Raw genomic sequence first — 17,423 nt, 5'->3', positions numbered from 1 at the left:
TGCGCTCCCCACGGGGGCCACCGCGGCCGCGGGGCCCGGGCCTCAGGCGGCCCCGGGGGGCACCGGGACGCGCAGCCCCTTTGTCCGAGGCGCCCGGGGAAGGCCGGAGGAAGAAGGCTTCTCATCCTGCTCTCCTCCATCCTGGCCTTGTGATGCTCGGCCTGGGCTCCTTAAGACTCACTGGCTTTATCTCCTCAGAAACACTTCTTGAAATGTCAAGGTTGAGGCAGTGCTGTTGTGTCTGTTGCTCCATGGCCTGGCAGAGACACGCTCCTTTTAGTGCTGCCAGGCACCTCAGAAGCAGCCAGGGGTACCTTGCCTGCTCCCAGTGCCACAGCTTCACCCATTCTAATGCCTGTGGTGAGAATGCCAGGAATCTGCCTTCTCTATGTGTCTTCTCCTTCCTCCAAAGAGAAAGACTATGTCTGTTCCTGTTCCAAGTACCACTCTGAGGGCTCTGTCTCACCTCTGTCCCCTTTGAGGATAAGGGTACCACAAAGTCCTCCTCTACATGCTCCGACCAAACAACAAATGCGGCTGCACCCCTGCCCGGTCTAGTTAATCACAAGTTCCCTCTCCAGGCAGCAGGAGGTTAAAACACCCCCTTGACTCCGATTACAGAAGGAAAGGGGTGTATGTTCCTGAGCCACTATTGAGAGATAATGCACACACAACGTGTCTCTTGCTTCATCACTCTTTCAGAATCAGGATTAGTTTTCTTTCTTTTGGCATAATCTAACATGTCAAGCACAAGCTACTAAGAACAAAATTTCCCCCAAAGGAAATTTCTCTTTCTCATCTTCATGTGCCATATCCTTAGCAACCTACTAACTGCTAAGCACACACTTTGCCCCGAGTCCCAAGCCATGGGGGGCTCTGGTGATCTGAGGATGAAGCAATGTTCCCAAGTTCTCCTCCTCTAACAGACTTTGTTACAAAAGCACCAGCACAGCCTGCTTTATGCTCCTGTTGTTGGGTTTAGGGAGGTGTTATGCATTAATCTGCAAAGGGTATTTTGGCAACCAATGTCAAAACAAAATGTTTTCCTCTCAGTCTGTATGGATGTAGTGATGCTGCCTGTGGACACCACCATCCTGTGACCAGGATGGGCTGTGGGTGTGTGTGCTGCCCCTGCTGCACCAGCGGAGCTGGGGAGGGCAGTGGCTTGGCTGTGGGGTCTGAGGAAAGGCATGGGACCTTAGAAATGTTCTAGGGTCAAAAAAGAGACTTGGCGCTGCTTCAGAATTTGTTTTATCAAAAAATAGAAGTGAAACACTCATTAATTTAAGGCTCCTCTATTTGACTGGAATTCTACCAATTGTATTTCTGAAATCCCAGCAGGAGCCTGAGATACTGCAATGGAATGGAAATGTTACATATGGATAGTTCAGCAATTCCTTTGGGAGATACACAGGACACCACAAAAGAACAGGGAAGACAGTGCCTGAAAAACAGAGGGTTGTGTGAGGAGCATGTACAGTGTTAGTTTTACACCCTGATGCCTTTTGCAGAAACTCCTCAGCTCTTAAAATCCCCACTTACACCCTTGGCCCATTCTGTGTATCTGTGCCTGCAACACCCATGGACATTGCAGATTCTGTGAGAGATGCAGATAATATTAGACTGAATAAAATAGCCTGTTGGGGATGGTGCCAGGCACCACAACCAAATACAAGAGGGGAATTGGCACCAGCTAGGACTATTTATGTCATATTGGGTGATGCCTGGGAGTAGCCAAACCACTTGCACAAGACAGCGAACGGGCACACGCCCTCGTGCACTTTCAAAATCTGTTCTGCAACTTCCATCGTGGACAAGCACATTTTGCCACTCTCAAGTGGCAATGCTTGCTGTCATTTTAATATTATTTTTACTTAGTAGATAATGAGGTAAAATGATGAGAAATTCCCAGAGTAAGTTGTTCCTTTTCCCATCAGGGTTTGATGAAAAGCTGACACCCTCATTCCATTCTGGGAGGGTTTAGAATCAGTTTTATATCCTTGGATTCCGAATGTATCTCATTCTCTATGGGACACATTAAAATCCAGCTCCTTGCAGCCCTAGGCTTTGTTTTGTTGCATATTAACAGGAACCAGACCTCAGTCCTGCAGACAGATATTTTGATGCATTTCCTCCTATGTCTGTCTTGTTGTTTCTTGGAGGGTTCAAAAGCCTCTAAGACAACACACAATGGTCTTTTCCATTACTAATATCTAAAATTCTTTGGGTCCATTTTAAAAACAAGTCTGATTTGGTTTTACATTTCTGTAACAGAATTTTCTGTGAGCATTATTATGTTATTTATCCCCATGCTCTTTATATCAGGAATTGTGGCAATGAAGGAGACTGGAGCACATGCCATGACTCCAGATGGGCAACTAGGTCCCAGATCTTAAACCCAACAAGATTTGGCTACATCCCAAACAGCTCCGTTCCTACTCCATTGTTACTCTCTCCCTCGAAGTATCTTACACCTTTTAAATTCAGGTGCTTGCAGTTTTCCATGCTGCAGAAAAACAAGCAGAAATGCTTCTTATGGCCAAAATTTGGCACAAGATCCAGAGGTCTGGAAAGGATTTATACAAATGTATGCACATGCACGCACACAGGCACACAGACACATTTCTATATACAGCACCATTTTCTTAGCTACTTTTGAAATTATAGGAGATGATAGGAAAGTTTGAGGCTTTGGACACTTTGGGCATATCTGTTAAACAAACGTACTTTTGAGCTTGGAGCTGAATTTTTGCAGGCCTTGCTCTGTGTTGTGCCACAGCTTTTTAGCAGGTTTTGAAAGGCTGAGGTTTATAAAGCAGCTACTGTAGCTACTGCAAACCTGCTTAGGGAACCTGCATGCATCTTTACTTAGGAATCTGTGCATTTTATTATCCGTGTATTTTTTAAATCTGTTTCTAATACGTGCCTGTCAGAATGTGTGTGTTTTCACTACGGCTGAGACCCACTGATGGACAATGATTTCAGGCAACATATACAGATAGGTGCATGAGATGTACTCAGTTGTAATTAAACAGCAATAATGGACAGTTGAAAACAAGCCTGTTCCTGTGTTTAAGAAACTTACCAACAATTCCTATTCAAAAGAATTTTTTGGTCATTTTTCTCACGCTGTGTAGAACAGAGATAGCAATTTTTCATTACTTTTAGCATAAAACTTGTAGGAAATGAAGAGGAACTTGTAGATATTTGGACAGGAAAAGCTAATTAACAACAGTTTGTCAATGCTAATTTTCAGTTATATTCCTAACTTTTTATTGGATTTAAGCTCGGTTCTTAATGTTATTTTAAGAGGGTTTCTATGGTTTGTTGTATGCACAAATAAATGAAAAACTACTTTTGGTCTACAAGATTATTTTGCTTGGCATTCAATATTTAATACTTCTTGATAATTTTTACAGTGTTCTTTTCTCACAGACCTTCTTCTTGAGCTTGATTTCTGCATGTATATCAAACACTGCCATTCCTCGACTTCAGAAGGATATGGCAGAAATGATAATTCAAACTAGTATTTGCAAACACTTTAAAAAAATTGAAAACATATAAATAATTAAAAAGATTTTTCATTTGGCATGCCAGTGAATATGTTGTATTAACTGCTTTATTTCTTTAGCTAGTCAGATTATAGTCATAATTTGCTGTCTGGTAGCCACAAACTTCATTTCCTTTATAGTGTTTCATTTAATGGTCTCCCTTGTACTCTACAGGGTTTAGTTTGATGGAGGAAATAATTATGATTTTAACTAGTCTGTTCCATTGAGATTTAACTGGAATGTGTTGTGCAGCTCTCTTTGTGTGTTCCAGTGCAATTTATGGTGATACCAAGTACAGTAAAACCCTTTACAGAGCTGAGGACAGCTACTGTCCTCCCACAGAAAGTGGAGAAGTTCTGTGGAGGTGGAGCAGAGGGGAAAGGAAACAGAGCTGACATTTTTAAAGCCACAGAGGGAAGGGCAGGGTCCTTGCAGGCTGGTTATTGTAAGGGAATGGCTGAAAGGTGCAGAAATATGATCCAGCTGTGCCCAGGTGGGCAAGAGGCCAATGGCCCCGGGCTGTGCTCACCCAGTGCTGGCACTGCTGGGGCACCTCCAGGGCTGCCGGCAGCTCTGGGCCCCTCCTGACAGGAGTGACACTGAGGGGCTGGGCATGTCCAGGGCAGGGACCGGAGCTGGGGAGGGAAGAGGGAGCTGCAGAGGGGCTCAGCTTGGAGCAAAGGAGGCTCAGGGGGGACCTTGTGGCTCTGCACAACTCCCTGACAGGAGGGGACAGCCGGGGGGGGCAGCTCTGCTCCCAGGGAACAGGGACAGGACGAGGGGAAATGGCCTCAGGCTGGGCCAGGGAAGGGTCAGGTTGGATATTAGGAAACTTCCCCAAAAGCAGAGGTGTTAAACCCATGTCCTTGGAGGGATCTCAAAGCCATGTGGATGTGGCACTTGGGGACACGGGTTAGTGGTGGCCTTGGCAGTGCTGGGTTAATGGCAGGACACAATAACCTCAGAGAGCTTTTCCAAACTAAACTGCTCTACAAATCCATGAAATGGAGCAAAGGCAGGTAGGGCTTGTGCCAGTACATGCTGTGGTGTGTCATTTTAATTGCTGCACTCGGGGAAATTGAAACAGTATTGGTTGTGGAGCAAGAGATTTACAGGTCTTTTCTTCTTGTTGCCTTAAGCTTTAAGCTGCAATGAGAACGACGGTGACCACCTGGACAGAGACCAGCAATACCCCAGCAATCAGAAAACCAAGCGCATGAGGACGTCCTTCAAACACCACCAGCTGCGGACAATGAAGTCGTACTTTGCTATTAACCACAACCCCGATGCCAAGGACTTGAAACAGCTAGCTCAGAAAACTGGCCTCACCAAAAGAGTTCTTCAGGTAAGAGCCATCTTTTGCCTTGGAAAGTAATCAAAATATCAGTTTTATATTTAAAAAGCCGTGGCTTTTTCTGCTTTTCAAGATATCCTTAATAATTTGTATCTTCTCTGAGACTAAGTTAATTCCCAGAAAGTACGAGAAAAGTTATTTCTTTTCAGTTTCTCTCAAGCAGATCACTTGGGTTCTAAATTTAATGAGAATTGTGAAGGTTTGGGGCCCTGCTTGTTTTCCTGGAGTTCTTTAATTCTGGTGCATGTTTTAGCTTCCAGGCTGCTGTAGAAAAAAAGTGACTTATTTTAGTTACTGTGCTCACTGTACATAGAGAGCTTTTCCTTTAGAAATTCAGAAAACATGTCAATGCTTACCTTTGTTAGAAATTAATCAACAGTTTGAATTCATTTTATCAGGACAAGGAGGAGGGCTTTTTGTTCATAACTGAAGTGGACGTAAATTAAATGTTTCAAAAACTTATACTCATAGTTTAGTAACTTAGAATGAAACGAAACTGCATTTTAAAAGTACTTTTTCTTGCTCATGGGAACACACTCCATTTGAGCTATTGTGGGAAGGAAAGGCAACAGTATTAGTTGATGCAGCTGCATTTTAATTTATAGTTCTGACTCAAGAAGTCAATTTTAATGAGCACTTACCCCAATGCCTGTACCTGGAGATAAGCTTGGGCATATAGGAGCCATGGCATTCCAGGATTTATTGCTGAACGTTTTAAATGGGTCTTAATTGTAGAAAAAGGATTTGTGACCTTCCTAGAGACAGGTAGGGCTGCGAGCCCCATCCTGGGAAGCATCGTGGACAGCTCACAAGTCACAGGCAAGTGGAGGGCAGGAGACAACTCCTGAGGAAAACTGAATTCACTGGAGCGATCCTGGAGCTTTCAGAGCTAACACCTGCCAGAAGAAGGAACAAAGGTTTTGTAGGCTTCCCAGTAAAATGACAAACCGTACGCAATGACTTCCCATGGCTATGTCCTCACAGCTGGATTGGGTTTGTGTTTCCGAGCCTGATTTGCTGTGCAGGAACAGATTCCTCTGGCAGAGGGAACATCCCAGCACCTGATGTGGTGTCTCACAGCAACTGTCCTTAAACCACACACATGGCTGAAGTAATTTACTGCATTGGTCTATCCTTAGACTGACCCTTCTCCTCTATTTTACCCTCAGAATTTAGAGACTTTGGTAATACCAATTCACACCTGAATTACCTGAGAAATGGCACATCAGTGTCTAGGAAGTGTCTTTCTCTCAATTATCTTTCTGTTCTCTCTTGTCACTCCACACCAACTTTGATTTTCATCCCTCTCTTCTCACTGAATGCGTCTTTCCTTGCATCTTTTTTCCAAGTTATTGTCTCTGTTTCTTCCTATCCAGAACATATTTCCTTGTCTCCAAAATTGGACTTCACCCCATTACTCTTCTGTTCGTCTTTCAGTTTCTCCCTTGCTTCACTGCTTCTTCATTTTGTCTAACACGTCACAATTTGCAGTTTTAAGGTGCTTTGGTGTTCTTCTTTTGTTTGTTGCAGAACTATACAATTCCACCAAAGTTTTGATATAATTTTGGTATTTGGTGTTTCACTTTACTTTCAGAGTTAAATACTTCTTTATGTCCAGACTCCTTTAGCTGCAGTAGTGGAAGACAATAGCTGGTGGTGAGGATTGTTCCCTGGGGATGATGCTGTTGGAGGCAATTCTAGAGAATGGAGTGACACTTTGTCTGGTATCACTTGAGTTTTCCCACCTCTTACGAGCACTCTCTAGTCATGGATGTTTTGTTTGAAAGTTAATTTGGGCCATGAGAACACAAACTTGTATTTTGTATGTTTCAGAACCTTTCCACCCAGTTGGTTTATCTCTATCTGTGAGTGACAATAAAGTTCACATATATGAGTTTTAGGGTTGCTCTTTGCTCGGAAAACTCATCATGATGTTGGTTACTGAGACAGTGTCACTTGTTAATTCTTTGGAGCCAGAGAGGCTGGCATCCATCTGTGTCACTGATTGAACACAAAGTGATTCACTGGCACGATTGATGGAAACCAGCACCATTAGCACCAGCCTGTCCCACATCCCAGGGGTGTTTGCTGGTGTAGGGGCACACCTGCCAGGAGCCAGAGCTCTGCCACACTCCCCAGCAGGTGTTTGTGAGCTCTGGGACCTTCTGTGTGCTCAGATCTCCATTCAGCTGGTGAGGGATCCCGGATCGGTGGACACATTTCATAGAATTTATTCTAAGAGGAAATGCAGGGAGCAGATCAGCAGAAAGGTGTACTTCCTAAACGCACAGAGCTGAGCTCCTGGTGATTTAGGGAACAGCAGCAGAGCCCTTGCTGTAGAGACAGCCCCACATGTTGTGTAATGAGGGGACTTCATAGAGGAGCAGAGAATTTGAGGATTTTGTAAATGCTCTGTGATACTGGAGTTGGAAGCCCTGACTGATGTCTTTGCTTTCTATACAATTTGTCACCAGCTGCACATGTCCAGTGGTGGATGGCCTGGAAATGTAACACTGCTTCTCAGAATGCATTTCCTTCAATGTCTTTGTAATGCACACTCGAAGTAGCCACATTCAAACATAGCAAACTTATTTATATTTTAACACCTATTTTTATTTTGTTTCCTTTCAGTTTAAGTTTACATTTGCAATTTAATTCATATATCTCTTGCACTACAGCTGGGGAACACAAGCCCTTTATTGTAAGCTATCATTAGTAATTAATGGCCCCAGCTAATTGGACTAACTAACCTAACTGGTATAAATGCTGCTCTCTGGGGAACTGACCTTTCTGTCTGTGAGTTCAGGAAAGGAAGGTGAAGGTAGGTAGCCCTGAGTAGGTGTGGTGTATTAGCTGTAGGTATGTACTTCTTTCCCCAGATGTCTGGAATAAGATCATCCACAGCCCAAGCACTTCAGGAACATAAGGCATCATTTTTCAGTGTGTGTCTTGTACACCACTTATTTTTTCTTGAATCAGTCCCCAGTAAAATCACTACCAGAATCCTACAGAAATCACTGCATGCATTTGGACTCTGCTGGTCCAGTTTCCAGTAGTAAACAAGGTTAAAATATTTTCATCCCATGTGGGGATCTTTAGTGAAGGTTTGCTTTAGGCTACAGGCTCTTCCTGAGCCCCCATTCATTAAACATGTCTTTGAACAGTTATTAATTACAGCAGAGTCATCACAATGTGTGTGCAGTGAGTGAACATAGCCTGCTTTGTGGCGTTACTTCCTCTATGTACATCCTCCACTTACTACTTAGTGAAATTCAGAGAGCCTAAATGCCTCCAGGTAGCTGTGTGAATGAGCAAAATTGGTTTAAAAATTTGTTTTTAGCAGAAGCTGTTCACACAGTTAATATGTAACAGATGCAGCAATGGAGGTGTTACAAACCAGAAAATAAAGTTATCTAAGGTGATGATGCCATTAACTTCGGTATCCAAATCCCTCACAACACTTTGTGTGTTTATTTTCAACACTCCCTTATCTTATGGATTTGTTATTTCATTCCGATTTGACTTGGTAGAGACAAAGAATTTGCTCCACAGATCACTGAAGAGGGAGTGCAACCTTCTCCCCTCAGTAAATATAATTCTGCCTAAGTGCTGAGTGCCCAGCTCCACGCATGCAGCCCCGCTCACCGGAGTGTGGCAGCAGCAGTGGTGGGTCTTGCAGCTGCTTTTCATTTTCCACTGGCAGTTTTGGTCTGTATTTTCCCCTTTGATTTGAAATAGCTCAGCCTTGTACTGATACAGTTGGACAGAAACTCACTAAATACTTCCCAATGATTTTGTTTATTCCTCAGTCCTGAAGGAATTGTGTAATTGATGTGAGATAAATCCTTCTGGAAGGATTCTCCCAGTTCTGCGTGTCTGGGTGGTTATTTCTGCCATGCCCTTCCAGGTGCACGGCCTGAGCTGCCCATGGGAGAGGCGGGGCAGCCCCGAGAACAGCCCTGGGAACAGCCCCGGGAACAGCCCCACAGCCCCAGGAACAGCCCTGGGAACAGCCCCATGGGCAGGGGAACAGCCCTGGGAACAGCCCCACAGCCCCAGGAACAGCCCCACAGCCCCAGGAACAGCCCCAGGGGCAGGGGAACAGCCCCACAGCCCTGCTCCTCTCTCACCACTCTCTAACACGAAGGCTTTGCTGAGGATGTCAGATTTAAAACACATGCCAGAATGTCATTATGGTGGAAATAATGTTATCCCTTCTATCATTAGACATGGTGTTCTCAGAATTCAAATAATTAGATGTATTTTCAGTAATTATACAAATATTTATTATTATACAATTTTAAAGAGCCTTGTAACCATTAACTGATTAACCTTGACAATATTCCAGTGGAGAGAGAAGTAAAAGCAGTCATATAATCTCTATTTTCAGATAGTACTTGCAGGATTATATGATATTTCCATGTCTAACATGAATTGCCACTAATAAAGAGACAATGAACCATGTTATATGTGCAGCTCCTGAAAGCAGTATGGGTGGTCACTGGCAAGGGCAGCTGAGCTCAGGTTTTCATATGAGTGGAAGATGAAGGGAAATCCATAAACACCAGGAATCTTTCTCACTTGATGTACTACATGTTTCCAGAGAATACCATAGAGCCTCTTGCCCTGGTAAGGTCAAGGAGCAGCTGGACATTTAGGAGAGTGTCATGTTTCCCATATTTGGGACTACTGAATATAAAAATATGAGTATTTTAATGAATAGAAATGTGAAAATATGCAGAAGTAGGTGTATCTACAGCTGGCCAACTGGTTTGTCTGTTCTGTTTTAATTATGCCATGGCTGCATGAACACACACAGCGACAGCGGCCAGCTCCAAACTCCGTTTCACAGCTCTTATCCTTTATACAGTTGCCAGAAGGTATTTTAAAGAAACCAATCACTAAATTATTTTGTGGAACAAGTAGAAATGATTTCTACCTGAAAGGTAAGAAGTCCTACGAAAGTTCCAGTTGCTGTTTTTGCTGTTCCTGAGCAGTTGGTGCTTGAGCCTTTGTGGTTTGAGTGACCAGAGCAAAGTGCTTGGCTTCACCCACAGCCCCTGCACACGAGGGGCTCTGAGCAGCCCCACGAGAGGAACTGCTTGGGAACATGTCAGGCAAAAACATCACTTTGGGCTTTGCCCCTTTTTGACCACATTGCTGGTCTGTAGCAGGGTCACTGCTATACTGGACTCTGATAAAATCGCGGGAATATTTTTACCTGTGCTGGTTTAAGAGAACTTTCGTATTTAAAACTGATAAACAGCCTTTAAATGAGGTGTTTTAACAAAGCAAATGGCAATATAAACTGATCTAAAATACTGAGCTTTCAGAAAGCAGGACCTGTAGGGATGTGATTTATGCATGGTCCTTGAATTTGTGCCTGAGGATTATTTCCTTGTGGCATTCCCTGGAGAGAGTGTGAGAGATAGGGTGTGCACATTAAAGACCTTTGGCTGGGGGAGAAAGCTTTCCAAGGAAGGAAGAGTGCTCGATAGGGGGAATTTGGAGCTGGAGCATCCCTAGACGTGAAGAAAGGAGGGGAGAGGTGAAGCAGCCGGGGCAGGTCCATCAGTGGGGACTGTAGTGGGAGCGCCGCCAGCTCCGCCCGCCTTCCTGCGACCTTCCCTCCCTCCTTCCTTCCCTCCCTCCTTCCTTCCCTCCCTCCCTCCTTCCTTCCCTGCACTCGGCTCGGAGCCCGTCCCGCGGCAGGGCCAGACACCTCCAGAGCCAGGAGCAGCATCTCTGCACGGGCTGCTGTGTCCTCAGGAGTCCCACACACTCACTTTCCCCGTCCTTCACTCAGATGAGCCAAGAATGCAAGAAGTAGAAACCTTGGGAAAAAAATTCTGTGCAGTTGCCCCCGCTACTGAAATCACAGTTTTTGATGTAATGTAGATCTTTAATACCTTTCCAGGCCCTTTCCCAACGTTATAACACTACTGAAAACATTTGATAAAGGAAACAGGCATAGGCAAAGGAAGCTGGAGCATTTGAGAAAGAATAAGAGAAGAGCAAGAAAGCAGGCCAGTCCTTTGCAAAGAGGGGAGCACTGCAGGCATGTGAGGGAGCTCCTGGGGCAGCAGGAGCCCGTGGGAAGGCAGGGTGCCCTGGGCTGTGCCAGCAGCACTTTGGTGGGAGATGGATGTGAGGTACAAGGGAGGAAACTCCTGATTTTGTGCTCATCAGGTGCGTGGTGTTGGCCTCACCCTGACCAATGCTGCTGGGATCAAGGGCTCTCGAGGATTCTGCATGCTGCCAAATTTCTGAGCATCCTTTCACACACCTTGTGCAGTCAGCTCAGCCTGCCAGCCTCCATGCTCAGCCAGCTCCTGGCCCAGGCACACTGTTTGCAGGGATGGAAGGACAGGGAAGAGGGAATATTCTGCAAGCAGAGGCCATTTCTCATGGCTAGAACTACTGTTATCTGTTACCAGTAAAAACGTCCTTCCTAGTTCCAGCATTGATGAATTTGTGAATATGCTTTTGCATTTTTCAACTCTGCAGGTCTTTAAATGCTGCCCTGTTATATTAAACTGTTTCAGGTTTGGTTTCAAAATGCTCGAGCCAAATTCAGACGGAACCTCTTACGTCAAGAAAACACAGGGGTGGATAAGACTTCAGACTCAACCCTCCAAGCAGGGACCCCATCAGGTCCTGCCTCAGAAATATCCAATGCCTCCATGAGTCCATCCAGCACTCCCACTACTTTAACAGACTTGACTAACCCCACTATGCCAACTGTGACGTCGGTCCTGACATCAGTGCCCGGGAGTCTTGAGGTTCATGAATCTCGAAGTCCTTCACAGACAACTCTTACAAATCTTTTCTGATGACTCTTTCTTAATAATTTCTTTAAAAAAGAAATTATTCTTAGCTGAAATTCCAAGTGTATTTTAATAGAGGCTTTGAGCAACTGACTAACCACAATTAGGATCTCTCCTAAAAAACAGAAGGAAATGTAGTGTTCTGGTATTATGGAGTATGGACTGAAGAATAACTTGGAAGATCTATTGCAACACAACATTTGTGTAACTGTACAGTTTTGTGGACTGAGCAAGGGAAACAGCAATTAATTTAAGTTGGCTAAAGCTTCTGTATTTTCAAAGACTGCCATGTGCCTTATATACTGTTTTATCTACATTCTTTGGATTCCATGTCCACTTCTCTCTTTTTCTCTCTGTATATTTATGACCAGGGCAAAAAATGCTAAAGAGTTTGTTACTTTGAATAGTCCTAAGCCTTTCATTGGTTGCTTTGTTGTTTTAGAATTTTAAGGTCGAAGTCTGTTCGAATACCAGAATTTGTAAAATCTAACCAGTAATAAAACCACTTATGGAAACTACTTGGTAACGGCTGCAGTTACATTTAACATTAGTGTCACAATCCAGGTAGGCTGACTGGATCCAAAAGGGTTAGAAAAATGCACTTCAAACACAGTGTCCGCCTAGGAAAACCCCTAAATATGATGTACACATTCCTCTGGTTCCCAAAGTATTTATGGGTGAGAAATCCAGCTTGTACAACAGTCTAGGTACCTTCATTGTAGAGAAATAATGTTAGTTGCAGGTAGAAGTTATCAGATAATGTTAAAACTCAAATAGAAGAACAATGGTTCATTTTGCCACGTGAAGGAAACCTGACTTCGGCCAGCATGCAGGAATGTTGCTTTTGTGCAAGGTGTGGCTTGTCCCATGTCCTGGAGGCCAGCGGGCTCCCACAGCTCTGTGGCCACAGCTGCTCCATCACCAAGGTGGACACTGGGAGAGCTTTGCCCTAGGAAAAAGGCAGAAGTATTTCAGGTTATTTTACAACATCGGTGGGCAAAGTTGAGGCAAAATTATGTTTTACAAAGTCACAGCCTTACATTTTTTGTAATTTTTTGAAGGAATAAAAAGCCAAGGAAGAACATATTATTGATACTAAAAGTGGTTATTCCTTTAATGATTATGGACCTTTCAACACAATTGAATTCCTTCTCCCCAAAAATCTCTGCAGAATGGAACTCATATTTTGAGTTTTTTCCCTATTGTTTTTAAAATTGCTTTTCTGTAATAAAAGAAATACCTCAGCAAAGTTTAAATATGTATAAGTACGAGTCTACACTATGCTGTTTGCCCAGTAGGTTTAGAGGTTTGGAGTGGTACATAAGATGCAGATGGTTGTTCCTTTTCAAACCTGTTCCAATCAGTTCTTTCAGTCAGATGTTGGGTTGTACTGGCCAGCTCTCTCAAACTAATCCCTCATTCCCATTGGATCAGAATTGCTAAAAGATTATTCTAAATAAACAGCAAGATAGATGCCAAGATTTGTGTTCTTTGCCCTTCTCAGGGCATTGAAGATGATTTTATAGGCTGGACTTTTTCTGAACAGTGTTCTGGTTTTAAAAATGCTACATTTATTCACCTTTCTGAGCTGCAAATTTGCTATTCTTGTGCAAGCCAAATTCCTATCAAGATCAGGGAGAGATTTCAGAGCATGAGGAGAATGGGACAGAAAAGCTGACATAATTGGGTCATTTATTAACCTTTTTAACACTTCAGCTTAAAAAACTCCAGAGGTGAGCTATGGGCAAAGCAGGACAGTCCTCGAAGCTGGGAACTAGCTGAGATCTGTGAGAGGGATTGGGGGCTGGTCAGCAAACCCACGGCTGCCAGGGTCTGTTGAGTTTATGCACAGTGATGAGACATTAAAAAAGGTGGTTTGTGTTGAATTTATAAATGTTACAGGTTTATCCAGGACATTTTTCCTCGTGATCCAAATGTCTGATAAGGATGTTGTGCTGGTTGGTGGACTGTAACAGGTACATATCTGCCTTTCAAAGCGGTTCTGACACGGACATTCTGCTGTTTGTAACATTTTGTTCATTGTCAATCACTTTGGAGATTTTTTTTTTCATGGTAAGCTGGATCTTTTCTTGATTTAGAACGCAATTTTGGTCCACTGTTAAATGGTTACAGCCCATAATTAAAACCCTGTGTATTAACCTGTGAACAGTTTAAAAATACAGAATCCTGAAATCTGAAGTGTTACGGCAAATGTAGCGGAGAACAATTCCAATGGTTCTTTAAAATTGTACTGCTATTATTTGTGATCTTGTACCTTAACTACCTGAATCCATGTGGATGGAAATACCTTTCAAATCAATTCTCAATATTGCCTTTTCAAACACCTGACCTTCATGAAGGGGAATACTCTCATGTTAATCTTATCTGAAACCTATACGAGACAATTAGAGAAATTGTCTGGTCTAGTCAAATCAGGGATTTTGCATATAAATAAGAGACAATATTCTATGTAGGGTCTTTATGTAGGTGCATTAGGATTCACTCTGGCTCCGATGACCTATGTTGTCCCCATGACTGTTTCAATCCTGTGGTATTGTTTGGTTGTTTAGAGCTTGTTGGTTTTGAATGCTGTACATTTTTTTACTACTGCAATCCTAATGTTTCTTCACATTCTTGTACAGTTCCACATTTGATGTATTAGTCTGAAATTCTGTTAAAAACATGAACAAAAATGGAAATGATATTTCTTTGGAAGTGTATTTTTACTGTATATCTAATTTGAACTAGTTGAACATACTTCTTTACATTTTGCATGATAGGTGTGTAGTTCATTTTTTAAATATGAAAGAGACTTAAAAGTAACTTAGAACAAGAATATAATGAAACTATACAAATATGGAAATACATACAATGATTTGCTACTTTTTGACTCAAGAAGCTTTTTGAAATACATTTTACCTAGTTTATTTAAGATAATGCAGATATTCTGTCTCTGAGTTCATACATAATACAGAATAAGAGGAGATTATGTACTAGAAAAACTTTCAGGTCACCTTGGTACTCACCAACACACTGGATTATTCTTGTCAAACAGACAATGGACAATGTATTTTAAGAATGCTGAATATATTTTGATCTACAGCAGAGAGGGATGGGATGGCTGCAAGTGATATGTAATCACAGCTTAAAATTTATTGACTCTATTAATGACTACATTTCATAAAACTTAGTTTTTTATTCAAATTATCTAAGTTTGGGAAGAGAAGACCAAGGATCATTATACTAATGAAGAAGCTGAATGTGTGCCCTGGAAGCAAAAGTCAATTTATCAAACAGACTATGGATGCAGAAGGGGCCTCCAAGATATTTTTGTTTTCAAGCTACCTTTTCCTCCTGACTGTTTAAAAACCCCACATAATTAGGCTGCTTTCCTATAAGTGTTTGCTCTTTTTTGTCTGTTTTGTCTTTTTTGTTGGAAGGAAGCTTAGGCACCTGTAAGAACAATCTTCATCTAAAGGAAAAGGAGAAAAAGACAAATCAAGCCAAGAACCAGGCTCTGTACTTAGGTTGAGTACTTGGGTGGAGTTTCTCCTGCTCCCACAGGGATTTACCCCTTCTGAGTAAGGAGGATTTATTCCATCCCTGGTAGCAACTAATTTGCGTCTAGCTGAAATCAGCCTGTAGATGGGGTGGCCTGTGCCTCTCTGAGGCCCCTGTCACCTGCTCTTGCCCAGGCTGCAGGTGAAACACCTCTGCACACAGTGGGGAGCACACCCCAAACAAATTCCTGCCAGCATCAGACCTGTCCATGGCAGGGACACAGAGCCCAGCCCAAAAATCATTTCCACTGAAGCAGCAAACACTGACAGGCCTAATAGATAGGAATTTATATTACTGCCATTGCTGCTGCACTTGTACTCTCTCCCCCCAACCTTTCAGACCCATTAAACACATGCTGCACACACCATTCCACCCGGGAAAACCAGAGCTGAGCTGGACCAGGGCCATGGGAGGCATTTATCAACTCAACGGTTCCTTTTCTCAAGGACTGGGTAAAAAGATACACTGGGCATTTAATGGATTTCTTCTCAGATTAGGATGAAGTTAACAGCTCTTTTTGGCCTAATAACTGGATTTTTGTAGCCAGTAAATATTTTTTGGGTTTTAATTTGAGCAAAACATAGTACTCAAAATGCACAATCTGCTATCAGTAAATTCAGACCTTGCAATATCATTCATTGTACTAATGCGTGACACTGTGCAAATTATTATTTCTGCTGAAAACCACTTCTGTGCAAATTCTTCTTTGCCCTGTAGAAGGCATGGCTCTGCACATGTATTTACACAGCTTGTTTACACGCCACTGTATCAATTTATTACATTGTAAAATTCAGCACTTAACAGGAAGTTACACTTTTGCAACAACATCTAGAAAAAAGGAAATAATTAAGCTTTTTGTTAAAGAAAGAAATCTGTTCTTTCCCCGGCATAGTTCAGCCCAGCAGCTATGGGGGGAAGAAAGCAACCAAAACAAGAGGGACACAAATATTTAGAATGCATAACTTCACTCTGTGGGGACCTGTTTTAATTGAGAAATCTCAGTGATACCTCTCTCCAGTGCACCCACATCCAGGGGTGGTTGGTGCTGGAAAGCCAATCTGGATCTGCTGCCCTGCAAACACTGAAACCACCACGTGTCCTTCTTGCAGTGACACCAAACTGCTGAGGCTGTTATCTGCCCATGGCACAGTCATTACTGTGAATATAACACTCCTTAGTTACTACTCAAAACCAGTGAGAAGATCCTCAGGCTTTGGTAATTCAGTGTTCCTAGAAAAGGGTATTGATTTTCCATGGGCATATTGGTCCAAGCCAGAGTAGCAGTGATAAGGAGCTCTAATCCATGGGCTGTTTGTGTTGGCTGAAGCCTGCAGCAGACAGCCAGAGATGAATCCTTCCCTCCACAGAGCTAACCCCACATTCTCCCAGTGGCTCTCCAGGCACAGATCATACCAGCTCTCCTTGATGACTGAAGGAAGGAACGAGTCCAGGAGACATATTCATGTTCTTATCAGAGTGCACAGGTTCCAAGTATTCTTTTCTGATTGCAACCTCCAGCCCACAGAAACTGCATTCTCACCAACCATTTCTTTTGCCTTCCCACATAATTTCCTTGTGTTTGATCAGTCATTTTTGCTGTCCTTCCTCTGGAAATGAAGACTAACAAAAGAGATACTCTGTAATATGGCTTTGCAAGCTGTGATTGAGCAAGAAGCTGATGCCAAGTCTCACCCAAGTCTGGGCAGATATTCTGGGAATGTGGGGAAGAGCAATTTCTGAGAGGCCAGTCTGTCACCCATAGACAGATAGGAGGCTAAAAAGATATCATTGCTTGGACCAAATCTACCAAGATATCTCATCTCTTGAACCCAGACCTTCTGAGAATTTGTTAGTAGTCCTATGAAACATTTTGAGGCAGAAGAACACTTTATTTACCATTGCTTGTATGATTATCCCAGACAGGCAGTTTCAGCTCATTCCCACTTTCTGCTGGAGCACAGGCTGTGTCTGGTGGATTTAACCCTGCTGACCACAGACTTGCCTTTGTTAGTTCACATGCACGGATCCCTTAGAAGTAGCTCAAAAGCTATTGTATCCACTTTTGTTCCTGTATGATCTGACCATTTCTGAGCGGCTGGCAGACAAGTGTGAGCTGCCCATGGACTGGGG

At 43.0% G+C, this 17,423-nt stretch overlaps 1 protein-coding gene across 4 annotated transcripts in view; it reads left to right on the top strand.

Annotated features, from left to right (window-relative positions):
* LHX2 (LIM homeobox 2) overlaps nt 1-14,614 on the top strand; it is a 33,730-nt gene extending 19,116 nt beyond the window's left edge. For all 4 annotated transcript variants that reach the window (XM_031057229.1, XM_031057228.1, XM_031057227.1 and 1 more), the window contains exons 4-5: nt 4,691-4,896; nt 11,451-14,614. In XM_031057229.1, the coding sequence (XP_030913089.1) occupies nt 4,691-4,896; nt 11,451-11,738 (494 nt within the window). In that variant the 3' untranslated portion in view covers nt 11,739-14,614. The remainder of the gene's footprint in view (nt 1-4,690; nt 4,897-11,450) is intronic.
* Nucleotides 14,615-17,423: the final 2,809 nt, after the last annotated feature.

Source organism: Geospiza fortis, unplaced genomic scaffold (assembly GCF_000277835.1).
Source record: "Geospiza fortis unplaced genomic scaffold, GeoFor_1.0 scaffold27, whole genome shotgun sequence".
Lineage (NCBI taxonomy): Eukaryota > Metazoa > Chordata > Aves > Passeriformes > Thraupidae > Geospiza > Geospiza fortis.
Note: the sequence above shows the minus strand (reverse complement) of the source record. Positions and strands in the feature narration are given on the sequence as shown.